Source organism: Pseudorasbora parva, chromosome 22 (genome assembly GCF_024679245.1).
Source record: "Pseudorasbora parva isolate DD20220531a chromosome 22, ASM2467924v1, whole genome shotgun sequence".
NCBI classification, from domain to species: domain Eukaryota; kingdom Metazoa; phylum Chordata; class Actinopteri; order Cypriniformes; family Gobionidae; genus Pseudorasbora; species Pseudorasbora parva.
The window spans coordinates 32,013,062-32,030,824 of NC_090193.1; the positions used below are offsets into that span (position 1 = coordinate 32,013,062).

At 36.3% G+C, this 17,763-nt stretch overlaps 1 protein-coding gene across 3 annotated transcripts; it reads right to left on the minus strand.

The window, feature by feature from the left end:
* Positions 1–367: 367 nt before the first annotated feature.
* lims1 (LIM and senescent cell antigen-like domains 1) lies at positions 368–15,677 on the minus strand. Of its 3 annotated transcripts, XM_067432426.1 has the most exons (11): positions 15,520–15,677; positions 12,292–12,451; positions 10,575–10,641; positions 10,365–10,485; positions 8,285–8,434; positions 8,056–8,206; positions 4,287–4,379; positions 4,110–4,158; positions 3,867–3,942; positions 3,396–3,529; positions 368–1,660 (listed from the first exon to the last, which is right to left on the minus strand). In XM_067432426.1, coding segments are annotated over exons 1-11 (1,032 nt in total). In that variant the 5' UTR covers positions 15,549–15,677; the 3' UTR covers positions 368–1,658. The 3 variants fall into 3 exon arrangements, with proteins under 3 accessions (XP_067288527.1, XP_067288528.1, XP_067288526.1); XM_067432427.1 differs by lacking the exon at positions 3,396–3,529; XM_067432425.1 differs by lacking the exon at positions 368–1,660 and having other exon boundaries at positions 3,388–3,529.
* Positions 15,678–17,763: the final 2,086 nt, after the last annotated feature.

The following is a 17,763-nucleotide window of genomic DNA, read 5'->3' on the forward strand; positions in this document are numbered from 1 at the left end:
GCCATGCCTCGATGGGTCAGGGCTGTTTTGGCAGCAAAAGGAGGAGGAACACAATATTAGGAAGGTAATCAGTTATGCATCACCAGTGTAAATGACTATCTTTGTATTGAATAATGGTTTGGTCCCTCTTTCCAAGTAGTTTAGATATCTCAGATTGCATGCGAGTCAAAACTATTTTCATGGTGGTTTTAACCATTTTATTGGACTGCAAGATACCAATATCTGTTAAATATATATATATAAGCTGAAGGCTGATTTTATATATAATATATATATATATATATATATATATATATATATATATATATATATATATATATATATATATATGTTTTGCAAACATTTATAACAGATTGAAACAATAAGATGACATGAGAAATAGTGCATACTTTATTAATATATTTTTATATTTCGTACAGAACATAGTGAAATTTATTTAAAAGCTGCCAACAAGCATATTAATATATATTTTGCGTCATTCTGTGAATGCAGGCCATGATGAATTCATAAAGTAGTTTTGCTATGGCTCTGTAAATTAAAATGAAATGTCTGACTAATAAAGAGGAACAGAGAAAACCAGCACATAATAGAGCTTAATGCATCTGCAAGTTGAAATGTAGTGAGGTTAAAACTCATTCATTTTTAAGTCTTTCAAAGTTAAAAAATAAATGATGAAATCAACTGTTACAAGGACAGTCCTAGCTCAGTCAATTGTTACATAAACCATAAGTAATTACTGTCAATGTAAATAAACAAGGCACAAGTTCATTATATTTGGAAAGTATAAAAGGTATTTTCTCCAGAAAAATAAGGCAGGCGTGTCATAAAACTAAACTTATAAAACGAAATGAAAAAGACAAGGATGTTATGATGCAAGACAGTCAACACAGTTCATAAACCTCTCAGAAAAGATATAAGTGGTGTAATTTATTGCATATTTCGAGATCACTGCAAGGGCTTTAATAAAGCAAGATCATTTAAGCTGAGGAGATTACACAGCCTGAGCACTTTGTTCAGTCGAGCGAAAAGTTTGGTTTAGAGGTTGTCATGTTCCTCCAGGCTCATTACATCATGCATTAACTTTTGATCCTCTGCCTGACAGAAATATGTGAGGCTTGAGCATACATTAAATATCAAATACAACTCTTAGATCAATACATCAAAGCCGGACGCAGAGTCAGACACAGGAAGGGTTTCGGCCTTGAAAAAGCTCTGTGGCATTGCATATGAAGCAACAAAAGTCAAAAACGTGCTCTGAACAGTGTGACTACAACTAGCATTATCTTCATAAACATGCAAGTACTTATATATATATATATATATATATAAATATAAAAGTATTTGGTTTTTTTTGCAGTGTGTTAAGACACAATTATCTGTTGGAACGAGACCTAAGAAAATCTGCTGGCAACTTTCGTTCATGGAAAAACAAATCAAAAGATTAAGAACTATAAAGTAAGACAAAAGTGACTATTAATCCAAAATGCGGTCCAGATTTAGTTTGGTCTCCATTCATTCTTCAAGCACCAAAGAGGGCGAGGAGATCTACTTGCGGCCCAAGGTCTCTGCAAGCTTCTTGAGCCTCTTCTTCAGCTCCAGAGGAAACTTCTCGTAACATTTCTTACACACCGGCTTCATGTCAAACTCCACAAACTTGTTCCTAAAAACACAAATCTTGCTTTTAGGTATGTGCTTTCTTAAACATTTAGGCCAGAAACGTATGCTATGCAAGATTGCAACCCATTTAACTTACATTAATTAAACTAAAAAAATCATAATTTAAAATATTAAACCCTATAATAGTATACAAACAATACTAAAATTTATATATATATATATATATATAGATATATACACACACATTATATATATATATATATATATATATATATATATATAATTTTTATTTTTTTATTTTAGTATTGTTTGTACAGTTTCAAGTATTTGCATATATATATGAAATGTAATGTAACTTAATGTAATGCATTTGGTCTATGAATAACCACAAAAAAAAAAAAAATGGGGTGGGGGGGTAGGGATGCACCAATATTAAAATTTTGGTTGGCACTGACAATTATTTTTAAGTTATGTCTGATAGCCAATAGAAATTATTCTATTTTTAGTTGATTACATTTTTAATAAATTAAAACACTAAAAACAAAAATCATTGCTACAACTGAAATGAAGAATTATATTATTAACGTACAGAAATAAAATGTATTCATTTTGAAGCTTGCAAAAGTTATTTAATTATTCGTATTTTTAAAATAGGAAAACAACTAATCGATAAAAATAATAATATCGATAATGAAAATCACTGACAACGTATGTCATTATCAAATAGTTGTCTGCCTACTATGCAAGGAAAACTTCCGCCAGTCGCATCAAATTACAGCACTTTATAATGCATTTCTATGGAGAAAATTCATCAGCGTGAGCTGCTGTGTGAAAGGTATATGATCCAAGTTGTACAAAACATAATAATGATTTATTTTAAGACCAACAATTTCAGACCTCAGACCAACAATTTCATTTTATGGTTTTATCAATATCTGTACGTGTTACAAATTCACATAAGTATATCTATTTTGCATGAAGGCTTGTCCTGACAGTCTGGGTTAAACTTCAGACTTTACTGAATGAGCGATTATTAATATTCTGTGTAAAAATAAACGTTTTGCTGAAATATCTGTTGTTGGACATTAAATTTAGGTTTAAAAGTCAGCATGTAATTCAAGTATTTTATGAGAGTGTTAACTGTAAAAGGATAACAGCGTGTAATTAAATATAAACGCAGGACATTTCTTACATTTAGAGAAAGAAATGACAAACATGTACTGTGTTCATGCAGAAAATTCCTCTTATCTGTTAATGCAGAGTTTGTGTTTTTCTTTATCGTCTTCAATTTTAATGTAGGGATTTAAACTGTCCCTTTGCTTTATAGCTCTTTTGCATATAGATATATTCACTATATATGTTCTCATAGCATTCAGTTGGCACATTTGTTTGAAAGACAGCCTTGGGCAGGATGTGGAATAGTGCATTTTGACAATAGCATAAAAAAGAAAATTGGGCTTTTATTGAAGCCAATTAATCAAAGAAATCAGCCAACTAATCGATAATCAAAATCATAGTTAGTTGCAGCCCTATTTTAAAGTTTAAAGAAAGGGAAAAAAAGGGGGAAACAAGCAAGCACAATTAAATGTCCAGTACTGACAGATACTCTTATAAACTAGTATCAGCATTACCTGATATGTGCATCCCTACAAGAAAACATTTGTGAAAGAAGTACAAAAGACTAAATAAATGGTGAGGTTGAAAACACTAACCAACGATAAAGAATGAGTGAACCAGATGAGCATGAAGGAGGGAAAGAATAGAAAAGGGTTACAGACAGACAGCGATGGCTTTCTTGCGGCGTTCGCGAGAGTCACGTTCACGTTTCGCCAAGCGCCGTTTCAACTCTTCCGGCAGGCGTTCGTAACAGTGTTTACACACTGGCTTCAGGTCCACCTCCACAAATCTGTCCCTGCAGGGCCACCGTCAGGGACAATGAGGGAGGAAAGAGGAGAAACGAGCGAAAAGGAGGGGAAATTGGATGGAAAATTGGGTTTGAAGTGGGAGAGAAGAGAAGAAATGGAAAGTGGTAGCATTTTGAGAGTGAAGGAGAGAAGTGAAGTGGACAGAAGTAGACAATACAAGAGTTAGTTGCACAGAAAGGTTAGTTATGGTCTAAAGAAGAACATCACAGCACCCAGGAGAGCCAATTTACAGACATTTAAACACGGCTAGAGAAAAGGCACTAACGAAAAAAAGGAAAGAAGGGTAGATTGTGATGGGGGATGAGTGTGTGTAAAATCACTTACTTGAGAGTGAGCTTGGTGTTACAGGTCGAGCATGAGAAGCAATTCACGCACCAAGCCTTATTCAGAGCTGACACCACTGAGAGAAAACACAAAAGTATCTTTACAGCTCACAACAGCAGCACCCAAGCAGCCATTACAACTGAACTTCAAAGCAGCGTCATTTTTTTTGTTATTATATCCATACTGAAGCTATAAAGGATGAGAACTAAATGTCAATATCATGTTCAAGTAAACAGCAATTACCGTCTCCTTCGATCACACGGTTGCAATGGTAACAAACGTCTCCAAAGAGCTGCGCAACAGACATAACAGACACTCGTATTAAAAGCTAAATGTTTCATTATCCACAAGGTTTATAAATAACAGATTTTCGGGGGAGATCAAAAGAGGCTTTGGAAGAGAAGTCAGGCCTGCAGTTACCTGGTTGTAGTGAGTCTCGCAGTAAGCAAGACCTTTTCTCTCGTAATGACGGTGTCCCAGGAAAGGCTTCTCGCACTTGGCACATACAAAATGCTGCAAACACACAGACGCACAAGCTCTCAGTATGAAGTTCAAATATATCCATATATATATATATCCATATATATATATATATATATATATATATATATATATATATATATATATATATATATATATATATATATATATATATATATATATATATATATATATACACATATATACAGGTCCTTCTCAAAAAATGAGCATGTGTGATAAAAGTCCATTATTTTCCATAATGTAATGATAAAAATTAAACTTTCATATATTTTAGATTCATTGCATTTCAAAGACCTGAAATATTTCAGTTGGTGTGCAATGAATCTAAAATATATGAAAGTTTAATTTGTATCATTACATTATGGAAAATAATGAACTTTTATCACATATGCTAATTTTTTGAGAAGGATCTGTATATATATATATAAACACTTCATTCCATTTTTTTTTAGTTTTAAAAATATGCTCACCAAAGCTGCATTTACTTGATCAAAAATACAGTAAATCATTTAATATTGTAAAAATATTTTTGTAAGTACAGTTTAAAATGTAATTTATTCCTGTGAATAAAGTTCAGCATCATTACTACAGTCTTCAGGTCACATGATCCCAGAAATCATATTAATATACTGATTTGCTGCTCAAGAAACATTTCATAGTATTATCAATTTTGAAAACAGTTGCACTGCTTAATATTTTTTGTTGGAATGTGTGATACTTTTTCCCTAGAATTCGCAGATTCAAAAGAAGAGTAATGTCTTCACTGTCATTTTTTAACAATACACTGCATCCTTGCTGAATAAAATTATTAATATCTTTTAAAAAAATGAAAGGTAGCGTATGATAAAAAGAAGATATCTAAAGTGGGATCTAAGATCATACTTTGTTTACCGAAAACCAGGACACCCGGCCCAGCAACGAGATACTCAAATGATACTCTTAAGTTTACTCAAAGGTTGACTATTAATTTCAGTACATTTAAAGTATGCCCCATATGAGTTATTAAAGTATGTATGGATAGTACATTTTATATCAGGGCCGGGACAGAACTTGAAAACAGGACATATCCTGGGAAAACAGAATGTTTGGTCACCATAATCGAAGAGAAGAGCTCAAAGCGAAAAGATCAGTGTCAGAGCCAGATCATCCAATCGAGTCACACAGTGGGCACACTGAGAAAAAGCTTGGTAATTATATATATATATATATACTAAATTCTAAATTAGCACAGTTGTTGCAAAAAAAAAATTGATATAACATTAATCTAAACATTATATAAGATTTTTCATTTCAATATTTGATTAAAAATGATTCCTAGTGAAACATTTTTAAAACAACCAATCTGGCATAAAATGACCAATCTGGCATCTTGTGTAAACATGTCTATTCTCAAATGAAAAATTTGCAAAAACACTTTATTTATGATTGGATTAATTTCATAACTTATGAACACAGCTATCTTAATTGGTAAAAAATTATAATATCATGGGGGCTGTCACAATACAGACATTTCAGGAGGCAAAAATAATATGCTATTCGCTTTTAAACACATGCATTTAATAAACAATTAAAATTAATTAAAATATTAAATTAAATATAACAACAGCATTGAGCCTTCATTTTTCTCTATTTTTTCCCCAAGTAAACAGTCATTATTAAAACAATAGAAAAAATAAGACAAACATACACAAAAAAATAGAACATTTTTTATCAAAACTGCTTGAAGCTTGAGCATCCATGTAAACATACAGAAACTGAAAAATCACTAATAAAATAATGCCTTCTTTTTTACTGTATGATTAAATAAAATACATTAATACTTATCTGATGCAATTTGCAGCTTGACTGTAGAAAGCAGTGAGTGCTTTTCTACTATATTATTGTTTGATTTATATTATGAATATAATATGTAGCAGTTCTATTAGACTGCATTTAGACAGCAGGCCTCATGGACAGAAATGGTATCCCATATTACATACATTTATAACTTTCGATGTTTGCACTGTTACCTTGCCAAGGCAGAACCAGAACCAGTTTTTTGTTGTTTATTATAGGGTTACTTCAGCGATTTAGCATTAAGCTTTGTATAAGTAAAAATCCAGTAATGTATTCGAATGATCGTGCTTACCCCCTCATATCCCCCGAATACAAGAGATTTGTGCATTTTATGTCTGGAAAACAGCCTCCGATGAAACACATATCATCATCATCTTGTCATCTGAGGTTTTTTTGGCCAGAAGCTAGAGACAATAGGCAGTAGTAGGAGCTAGTTCTGCATGTTTTCAACACACCTATAGGGGTGGGATCTCACTCACAGATTGTAAAACGAGGATGGCTGCTCAGGCATTCATAACAGAGCAGTGTGGTGAGGAGCAAAGCGATTCCTATTAAAGTTAAGCTTCCGTAGGCATGATCTGAAAACGCGCCAGACTGGACACGCACTGTGAATGACTGCAGTGCTTCGATTTATGAATTTTATTTCTGGAAAAATTACTGGAAATTTCTAGAAATTTGAGCACGATCATTCGAATATACTGCATATGCTAATCGCTGAAGTAACCCTTTAAGCTTCCAAAAGCATAAACTAAAAACACGCTAGACTAAACACGCGCTGTGAACAACTACCGCTAGCATGGACGCGTTTACCTCAGCTCTCATCATGAGAGCTCATTGATCACGATGAATGTAATCTGACTCCTGCTGCGTTTGCGCTGTGACACTCCCTCAGCGGATAAATCTAATTATATTGAACAGACATGTTCAGTTTTTAATTGTAGTGCCTGTTCTCTAACTGACCAGATTTTGTGAAAATGAACATGGTGGGGAAAATGATCCAGTCACAGTGGTTAAAGGGTTAGTTCACCCAAAAATGAAATTTGTCATTAATGACTCACCCTAATGTTGTTAAACACCCGTAAGACCTCTGTTCATCTTCAGAACACGGTTTAAGATATTTTAGTCTGAGAACACTATGCACTATGTATGCACACTATACTTTCAATATCCAGAAAGGGAGTAAAACATCAAAGTAGTCCATATGTGACATCAGTTAGTTAATTAGGATCTCTTGAAGAATCGAAGAGAAGACGATGCTGAATAAAGTCTTGGTTTTTGTTATTTTTGAACCAAAATGTATTTTCGATGCTTGAAGAGATTCTAATTAACTAACTGATGTCACATATGGACTACTTTGATGATGTTTTTATTCCCTTTCTGGACATGGACAGTATAGTGTGCATACACTTGCATAAGCTCTCGGACTAAATATAAAATATCTTAAACCGTGTTCTGAAGATGAACAAAGGTCTTATGGGTGTGGAACAACATCCAAATTCATTTTTGGGTTAACTAACCTTTTAAGTAGCGGTTGCTTTGGGAGTAGCCTCGTAGGGCAGCGAAGCATTCGGGTCTTTCAGAATTGTTGTCTTCCATTCGCATGAGACAAAAATACATTTTCTGTCTTATCTCAGTCTAGAAAGCACCAAATTCAAAAATAATTTCACATTTCTACAACATTAATGACCCAGTTTAAATACAGATTCATCTTCCCAGTGCTGAAGTACCCCTTTAATAAGCCTCCCTGATTAAATATATATTCAGTTATAATGTTGCACACCACATATATTGTACTAGATATTTGTCACTATGAACATACTATTTGCTTAAAGAAAACAAAAAACACACAAACCTCAACATGCCACTGTTTGCCCATGGCATTGACCACACGGCCCTCGATTGGACGTCTGCAGGCTCCACAGATCGGTACGCCCATCTTATCATGGCAGGGGAGGCAGTAGAGTTCACCTTTCAGCTCGCGGGCATCGGCAGTCAGCTCCTTACTGTAAAACACAATCTCTAATTCACATCACTTTCAGTAAATTGACACAGCAGATGGAATCACTTGGTGCCGCACTGACCCGCAGTTGCTGCAGTTGAAGTGGTCGGGATGGTAGGGGTCATTTTTGAAAATGAGGGGCTGTTCCTCAATGATGGCGTGACACTTCTGACAGACGTACTTCCCAAGGCCCCGAGCTTTCTCGCGGTTATGACATGGACGGCAGAGATGGCTGGAAAACAGAGATGTGCACATCAGCCAATCAGGACACATGGATAGTAGCTTTGTTTACTTGTATTAGCACTTATTAATTTAGCCCCATACACAATCATCTGAGCTAAAAACATTTAAAAGGGATCACTACAGTCCCTGACAAAAGTCTTGTCGCTTATCTATTTTCTAGAAATACCTGATATTAACCTGACTTTTAATTAATTAATTGGTGTTAGAAATAGCTCATATGAAAAGCTAAAACCCTCCCAAATGATGTTTAATGCACTGAAATAAATAATTTTCATAGAAAAAATATTTATCATTTAATCAAGACAGAAAGGTCCAATTTTGGCAAGACAAAAGTTGTCGCCTATACAGAAATTGAACAAATTTACTGCAAATACAAAAATATGTCAGCAAATTAAGTTGTGGTGCTGTGAGATCCAAATTTAATATCTTGTATGACTTCCATGAGCTTGAAGGACTGCATCCATGCGGTTTGGCAAGGATGCATACAATTTATTGATGAAGTCATCAGGAATAGCTAAGAAAGCAGTCTTGCATGCCTCCCAGAGTTCATCAATATTCTTTGGTTTCGTCTTCCATGCGTCCTCTTTCATCCTACCCCACATATGCTCAATAATGTTCATGTCTGGTGACTGGGCTGGCCAATCCTGGAGCATCTTGATCTTCTTCACCTTGAGGAACTTTGATGTGGAGATGGAAGTATGCGATGGAGCACCGTCCTGCTGCAGAATTTGGCCTCTTTTATGGTTGGGAATAAGAGGTAGCTAAGATTTCTTGGTATTTTAGACTATTGATGTTGCCTTCCACCCTGCAGATCTCTCGCACACCCCCATACTGGATGTAACCCCAGACCATGATTTTTCTGCCACCAAACTTCACTGTTTCCTGGGTGAATCTCGGATCCATTCGGACACCAGTAGGTCTCCTGCAATATTTGCGGCGACTGTGGTGTAATTCAACAGAAGATTCATCTGAAAAATCCACCTTCTGCCACTTTTCCAGCATCCATCCTTTTAGCAGGCTGTGGGCCTTGGCAAATGCCACACGGTTTTTCAATTGTCTTTTGTTTAGTGCTGGCTTCTGGGCTTCTGATTCGACCATGGAGGCCATTTCGAGACAGAATCCGACAAACTGTTCTGGTTGACACAGGGACTTCAGGTGACCAGGTCTCGTGGAGCTCTGCTGCAGTGGAAAATGGGCTGGCCTTGGATTTTCGAGCCAACAAACGGTCCTCTCGAGCCGTTGTCTTGCGGGGTCTGCCTGACCTGGGCTTGTCAAAAACGTCTCCAGTCTCTTCAAATCTTTTTTTTATCCTCTGTACTTGACGCTGAGACACATTGAAGGTGTCTGCCACATCAGCAGTGGATCTGGTCTTCAGCCTCATGATAATCAAAACTTTAGTCTCAGGGTGAATCTTTGGCATGTTTGCAGAGGTCTAGTTGCAGTTGATGTGAAGGTCTAGCGTACTGGGGTTCTTTTTATACACACTTGAGACCTAATTGATCCATTATTAGTCACAGGTGAAGCTCATATGACAAGGTGACAACACTTATGTCTTTGCAAAAATTGACTCAATGGGCTTTACCAAGCTGTGAATATTAGAATACTTTTTGAAAGTTTAGTTTTTCACTGAAACATTATCACAAAAGCTGGTGGAATTAAAATGAGCCATTTCTTGTAAAAAAATCTTGATTAGAAACATATTTCAGCGGCACTTTAGGTCAATTTGTACACAAGCAACAAGACTTTTGTCAGGGACTGTATGGTTGATAAGACAAAAAAAACATGTATTTAAGAATCAGACCTGCTTATGAGAATAAAGATAATTCATATTTTATTTCACCCTTTTTCACAATAAAACTGAACGTATGCAGCCTGTCAATCACATGCTCACGGTCACCCCTCATTGGCTATAAACTCACCGGCCGGCGTTTTTGACGAATCCAACATCGGCGAGCACGGCTTGGCAGATATCACAGCAGAAACAGTCAGGGTGCCAGCTGTTATTCATGGCCTTAATCACACGCCCAATTATAAATTCTCCTGTGGGAATTTGAGGGACACAATTCACAATTAGCACAGTCAATAACATCACCTGTTCGTGTGTTTATGCATGTGCGTGCGTCTCTTACCACATTGGTGACAACAGGGAGCAAACAACATCTGGAAATCATGCTCACAATATTTCCTTCCCTCAAACTATGGACAAAAGAGAGAAAAAATTCAACATGACGATGGGAATACGTCTAACAGTCAATAAACTGAGATTAGAGATAGGGTGGAAAAGTTATTCATTTTTATAATTTCATATATAAATATAAAAAAGAAAAATGTAATACTTATAACAAATATTTATGTTTGATATTATATTTTAGATCTAATGTTTTTTTGTTTTTTTCACCAAAAACAAAAAACAAATCTAACATTATAATTGGACCTTCCAATAATTTAAAGGGATAGTTCTTCCAATAATTTAAAAGTGTCTTTGTTTCTTCAGTAGAACACAAATGAAGATGTTTAACTTCAACCGTTGCAGTGTGCCAGTCATAATGCATGTGAATGGGTATGAGTGTAAAAAAACATGCTTAGACAACATGCACAAAAACCCTGCTGCTCTTGACGACACATTGATGTCTTAAGACACGAACCGATCGGTTTGAAACAGAACCGTTTTTGTTTTTACCTCATATCCAGACGAATTTCCTCTAGTGTTCCCATTCACTATTACTGCTATCTGGTAAGGTCAAACTGGCGCGATCATAGACGTATATATAGAATCCTCATTAGTAACTGCACAGATCAGCGGAATGAGGCATCTACATAATATATATCTATGATCGCACCAGTTCGACCTTACCAGATGGAAGTAATGACGGATAGGAACACTAGATGAGATTCGTCTGGATTTGAGGTAAAAAACAAAAACAAATACTTTTTGGTTTCTCACAGAAACTAATCGGTTTGTGTCTTAAGACATCAATGTGTGGTCACGAGCAGCAGGGTTTTTGTGCATGTTGTCCAAGCATGTTTCCATGGCAGACTGCAATGGTTGGAATTTAAAGGTCCCGTTCTTCGCGATTCCATCTTTCAAACTTTAGTTAGTGTGTAATGTTGCTGTTAGAGCATAAATAATACCTGTAAAATTATAAAGCTCAAAGTTCAATGCCAAGCGAGATATTTTATTTAACAGAAGTTCCCTTTCAAAGCCTACAGTGAACGGCCGGTTTGGACTACAGCAGGATGTGCAGGGATGTAATGACATCACTAGAACCGTTTTTTTTGACTAACCTCCCGCACACAAGTACACGCAAAATGGGGGGCGTGGTCTTGTTGCTCTCCCACGTGGAGAAGAGCGCGCATTCAGCGCTTGCATCTCCCCGTTATGGTAAGAGGCGGGACCTTTCCGGGAAAGTGCGCTAAGCTGCTGTCCAATCACAACACGGAAAGCGCTGGCCCAATCAGAACTCGTTACGTATTTCTGAAGGAGGGACTTCATAGAACAAGAAAATCATCAGGCTGTTTTTAGGACAGAGAAAACAGCGCTGTACAGATAAGTCAATTGTGTGAAAAATACTGTTTTTTTACACGCGAAAAATGAACTCATGTTATATTGCACACTGTAAACATAAAGCTTCGAAAACACGCGAAGAACGGGACCTTTAAAAAAAAATCTTAATTTGTGTTCTACTGAAAAGACAGACACCTACATTTTGGATGCACTGGGGGGTAAGCAAATAAACATCACATTTTCATTTTTGGGTGAACTATCCCTTTAATAAAATAACTAAACAAATGTAGGATATCACCCCTTCAAATTGAAATGCTACATGACAGGTTTAATGCAAGTACCTCGTAAAAGAGTCCTTCAGGAAACTGCTGGAAACACTGGGCGCAGACGAAGCACTGTTCGTGATACAGCTCGCCATTGCTGTTAACAATTTTCTCCTCTGGGGCAAAGCTGCTTTTACACCGTTCGCACGAGGCGTTTGCCAGGGCATTAGCCATGTTGCTGTTTAAAACAGATCAATGTGAGGAGAAGCAAACAACAGTGACTATGAACAGCTTTTATCTTTGGTACCAAACAAATGTATAGGCAAGGATCACACTACTACCAAAAGTTTGAGGTTAGAAATGTATACTTTTTCATTCAGTAAGAATGCATTAAGTTTATCAAAGTGACAGTATAGACATGTTACAAAAGCTTTATCCAAGCTTTATAATGGCAGTGAATCACAGCCCAAAAAAAGAGTGTAACGCCTCTCACATTTCAAAACACTTATGCTACGTCTGACGTCATCTTCGCGCCAGTAATTATTTTTTCCTAAGTTGAATACGTAAGGCAGTTGGCCGGAAGCTAGATATTTAACTCTGTAAAGTGTTAAATATGGATATTTTTCATACACAAATTGATTTACTTCAGAAGGCAGTTTAAATTCCCCGGAGCCGTGTGGATTACTTTTATAATGGATGGATGCACTTTTTTCATTCACTGCCATTATAATGCTTGGAAGAGCCAGTGTATTTATTAATATAACTTTGATTGTATTCATCTGAAAGAAGAATGTCATACTGGTTTACATTATAATCATATGGAATAATCAAAAAAGCATAAGCATACTTCTGTCTTTTAAAAACATTTTTAAAAATCCAAACCCAAACATTTCAATTGAATTATATACATCATGTCATTATATTGGCCAGGTCAATTAGCTGGCATTTAATTTCCTCAATTTTGCATAACATTATTAAACTGCGTTACTTCGATATAAGTATCTTCATTTGCCATCCTGCTCTTGAGAGTGATTCAAGATGATGCTTCGCTAAATAAATAAAAATCCCATGATGTAGCCTGTCTGGCACTTTGCAAGATATTAAATTACACAATTTAGGATTAGGAGCGACCAGGCAAGACTGCAACCAACGTTTACATCACACCAACTGAATTAGCCTGCCGTGGCTTGTGGTCACACTGCCAGATGAGCTCCCAAATGACTCAGTGATTCCCTGCACAGACATTTCTCCTCTGACATCACATGTGATGTGACTAGACAGAGCATCATGATCTGAAGACCACGCCCACCGGGAGGGGGAACAATCAAACCGTCTCCATCCTTGTCATTTCTGACTAATAACAAAAAAACAGAACTATGTCTAAAAGCTTGACCCAAAAGAGGAGCATTTTATGACACAAAAGTGGATACAGACAATTGAGACAGAGTGTGACATGTTATATTACACTGAGAACTACGCCCACTGGAGGGGAACATAATCAGCGACAGTAAATATAATATATAAAACTGACATTTGGATATTTGACAAAATGTTTACTGCACACGTAGACATACTGAGTGTCAGGATCCCACAATGTACCCATTCTTCCTGCTGAAGCTTCACGTCTTATTGCCTGTATCAACTTCTGTCTCCTTAAACCTTGTTTTTTGGGGTTGAGAGCATATAAAAACATAGTTCTGGGTTTTTTAAGCTTGTTTGCTGTACACCCGGTCACATAGCAGCTTTCAGACATTGTTCTGTTTCTTTTTTTGAGTCCGAAATGACGAGGAGGCTGCACGCAATGCAAAGTCAATGAAGAGCGTTGGATTATCTCTCACCCCTGGTGTGGGCGTGGCCCTCACTCCCTTCAAAGCGCTAGCAGACTGGCTATCCTAAGGACGCATTTCCTAATATGGTCATTTGAAAAGAAAAGATCTGCTTGTGTATTAACAAACTGTAGATCCATAAATAGATCATATGTGTGCTTAAGAGATGCAGACTGTTGTATGTCAGGTCTTATCATGTGCAAAAGCTCACAGAACAACAGCTGTGCCATCTGGGTGTGTGTGTGTGTGTGTGTGTGTGTGTGTGTGTGTGTGTGTGTGTGTGTGTGTGTGTGTGTGTGTGTGTGTGTGTGTGTGTGTGTGTGTGTGTGTGTGTGTGTTCTGAAAGTGTAACACATTCCCAGCTAATCTAACACGAATCAAGGAAGAATATACAGGAGAAAATTATATAAATGATATATATTTCAGGAGAATTTATATAAAAAGTTGTTTTTTAGTTAACACTTAGTTTTTATTTATTGGTCATTTCAAAATGTAATAATACACATTTAAAATAAAATAAAAATATGTATTTTTAACATTAGTTAATCTGAAATGCATACAAAAGAAAATCTAGTTTTGGCTTGTAAAGATTTGTACATATTTTTGAAATTCATCTCAGGCTCACCAAGGCTGTGGTTCTTTGATCACAAATACAGTAAAAACAGTAATATTGCAAAAGATTTTATCTTCAATGTTGCATGTTGCTCAAGAAACACTTGTTATCAGTGTTGAAAACAGTTATGCTGCTCAATATCTATGTGGAGACTTTTTTTCAGAATTCTTTGATGACTAGAAAGTTGAAAAGAACAGCATGTATTTGATATCTTTTGGAACATTATAAATGTCTATAAATGTGTCCTTGCTAAATAAAAGTAGGCTATTAAAGTTTTTTTTGACTGGGCCCAAATATTTTCATCGGCACTAAACATTTCATATTACTGAAACATTGTTACTTTGATGTCTTCAAGTTCTAGTTGTGAACAAAAAATAATTTCATCCCTTAACTAAAGAAATGATAATTAACTTATCCGTCAATGAGCTTAACATCTCAGGAAGCAGATCATATCTATGTTTTCCCACAAGATCTGACAGTCTGTGGGAGCATCCAGCTCAGGAATTTGGTCTCCAGAAGAGCAAATAGTGTGTGTGTGTGTGTGTGTGTGTGTGTGTGTGTGTGTGTGTGTGTGTGTGTGTGTGTGTGTGTGTGTGTGTGTGTGTGTGTGTGTTAGGGAGGCTAATTAGCTTAGCATCCGCCCTGATCTAGCAACCCATGACATTTTTAGTTATTCTATCTATATATAAAACACAGATTTTACATTTACAGTTTAACATGTATCAAAGAGATAGGGTGGGAAAAGAAAAGAATAAAAGTAATAAAGTAACAAATAACAAAACTGCAGATATCTGCTGCATTTCTGGCTGGAGAAGAACATTTATAATCAATGGCTTATTTAATAAAAATCTGTTTCAAACATCGTACCTGCCCGTCATCTCTGACACCCCCAGCATCCCCTACAGCACGGCTTATCCTGAAAGACGATTCAGATTTTATTCGACAACATAAGACGCCCCTCGGATCTGTTGCTTTTCCACTTTTTCCCTTCACTCAAAGATAAAAGATGTTTTCCTGAAACACAGACTCTCCACTCCGCTCATTTTTCCGGGTTAGATCACGTGCTGTTTGGCTAGACTTCTGATTGGTTAAATGAATCAGTTCTACAGCTATGCAGAACTTTGAAATGTCTTGGACAATAATATAATAAGAAATATATAATAAAATGATTCTAAAAATTAAAAATAAATCGATATATAAATAAATCAATAATATCAGAAATATTTAGTGTCCAATAATCAAGTGTCCTAAGTAGGATAAATACATCCGATTTGTGGACAGTCAGAAAGGGTTATTTTGTAAAGTTGCTACTTGCTAATTCAAGTCCTCTATAAAATGCACATATATTTAATACATATAAATACTTTAAAGAGAGAGAGAGAGAGAGAGAGAGAGAGAGAGAGAGAGAGAGAGAGAGAGAGAGAGAGAGAGAGAGAGAGAGAGAGAGAGAGAGAGAGAGAGAGAGAGATCTAATAATTTACTTTAAAATAGTATATTGAGCTTAAACAATCGTGAGAGTGTTCTGTAGTAGCCTAACTGTATTAGGCCTATTCAGTCAACATACTGAGCTCATTATGTTGACTGAATAATACAGTTTCTTTTCCGCGAAACAGTATTCCTCCTGAACACACTTTATGGCGCGCGTCTCTTTTATTACGTGATACTTTTGTATCCTTTTTGTAAAGTTTGAGCCTTGTCGACATTCACTGCCATTAAACAGAGGAGCGCGGACAGGACATTTTTTCAAAATGTATCATTTTGTGGTCATACAAGAAGAAAAAAAGGACATACAAAAAGGAAAAATGACATACATTTGGAATAACACCAGGGTGCGTAAAATATTTAATTCTCCGTTTAACCAGTGGGGGATTTCATTTTTGCGCCCTCTTGTGGTGATTTTGCGCTGTTACTAAAAGGCACTGGAATAGAGGAGAGGAGTAGAGTGGACAGGCTAAATTAAAGGATAGAAATGAGCTGTACGTTTTTCTGACGTAATCGCTGTTTAGCGCTTTCTATCAAATAGAGACTTATATGGCAATTGATGCGGGGCAGCCGCGAAATTCACACATTCAAAGTAAGCATCCTCCACCCTACGGTTCAGTAAACTACTCCAGCCTAACTTGAATAGGAAAGTTCTATTTTGGTTAATGCACAGAGATTTCTAGCGTCAATTTGAATTGTAAAAAGTTAGGTTAGGTGTTGAAAATGTTGTGCTGAATGCATATCCACCACACGAGGTCGCTGTTGCAGAAATGAAGACAAAAAGATGTGAAGAGACACGCGTGGTTACTCTGCTACACCTGTGAACTGTAGGTGAGCATAAAATCTAAATCAGTTTTAAAGATTTATCTTGGTTGAAAGTCAGAAATTATAATATTTTGATGACGTGTCCATATCTATCTATCTATCTATCTATCTATCTATCTATCTATCTATCTATCTATCTATCTATCTATCTATCTATCTATCTATCTATCTATCTATCTATCTATCTATCTATCTATCTGTCTGTCTGTCTGTCTGTCTGTCTGTCTGTCTGTCTGTCTGTCTGTCTGTCTGTCTGTCTGTCTGTCTGTCTGTCTGTCTGTCTGTCTGTCTGTCTGTCTGTCTGTCTGTCTGTCTATCTATCGTAATCATGATTTTGCTGAAGGTAATGATGTATTTTAAGCAGTCCACAAGAAAGCATGATTTACATCTTCAGCAACAGTCGGTCAAGGTGATGAACAGAAACAGTATTTGATTGGCTACTTCAGCGAGAGCGCAAGAGCATCAGTGTTCATTAATGTGCTGGATAAAGAGCAGCCGTGTCTAATCTTTCTGTGATGCTTTCTAAGCTATAATCTTGTAAACAGAAAAGCTGTTACTGGATTTTTTTTTTCTTTTATACATTATAATATTTTTGGCCTCTGGGTTCTGCCCTTTAGTCTGAATTCCTAACCTCTCTGGTGTCGTTGTCATGGATACCCAGGGATGCACAAAGGTCCGTCTGAAGTTCTGGGTAAGAGAAATGCACGACTCCCTTATTAACATTCAGAGTTACATAAAGACGGTATAATAACCAGCAGGCCTGTGGCTGATCAAACATGAATTTCTGATGTGAGATAAACAGAT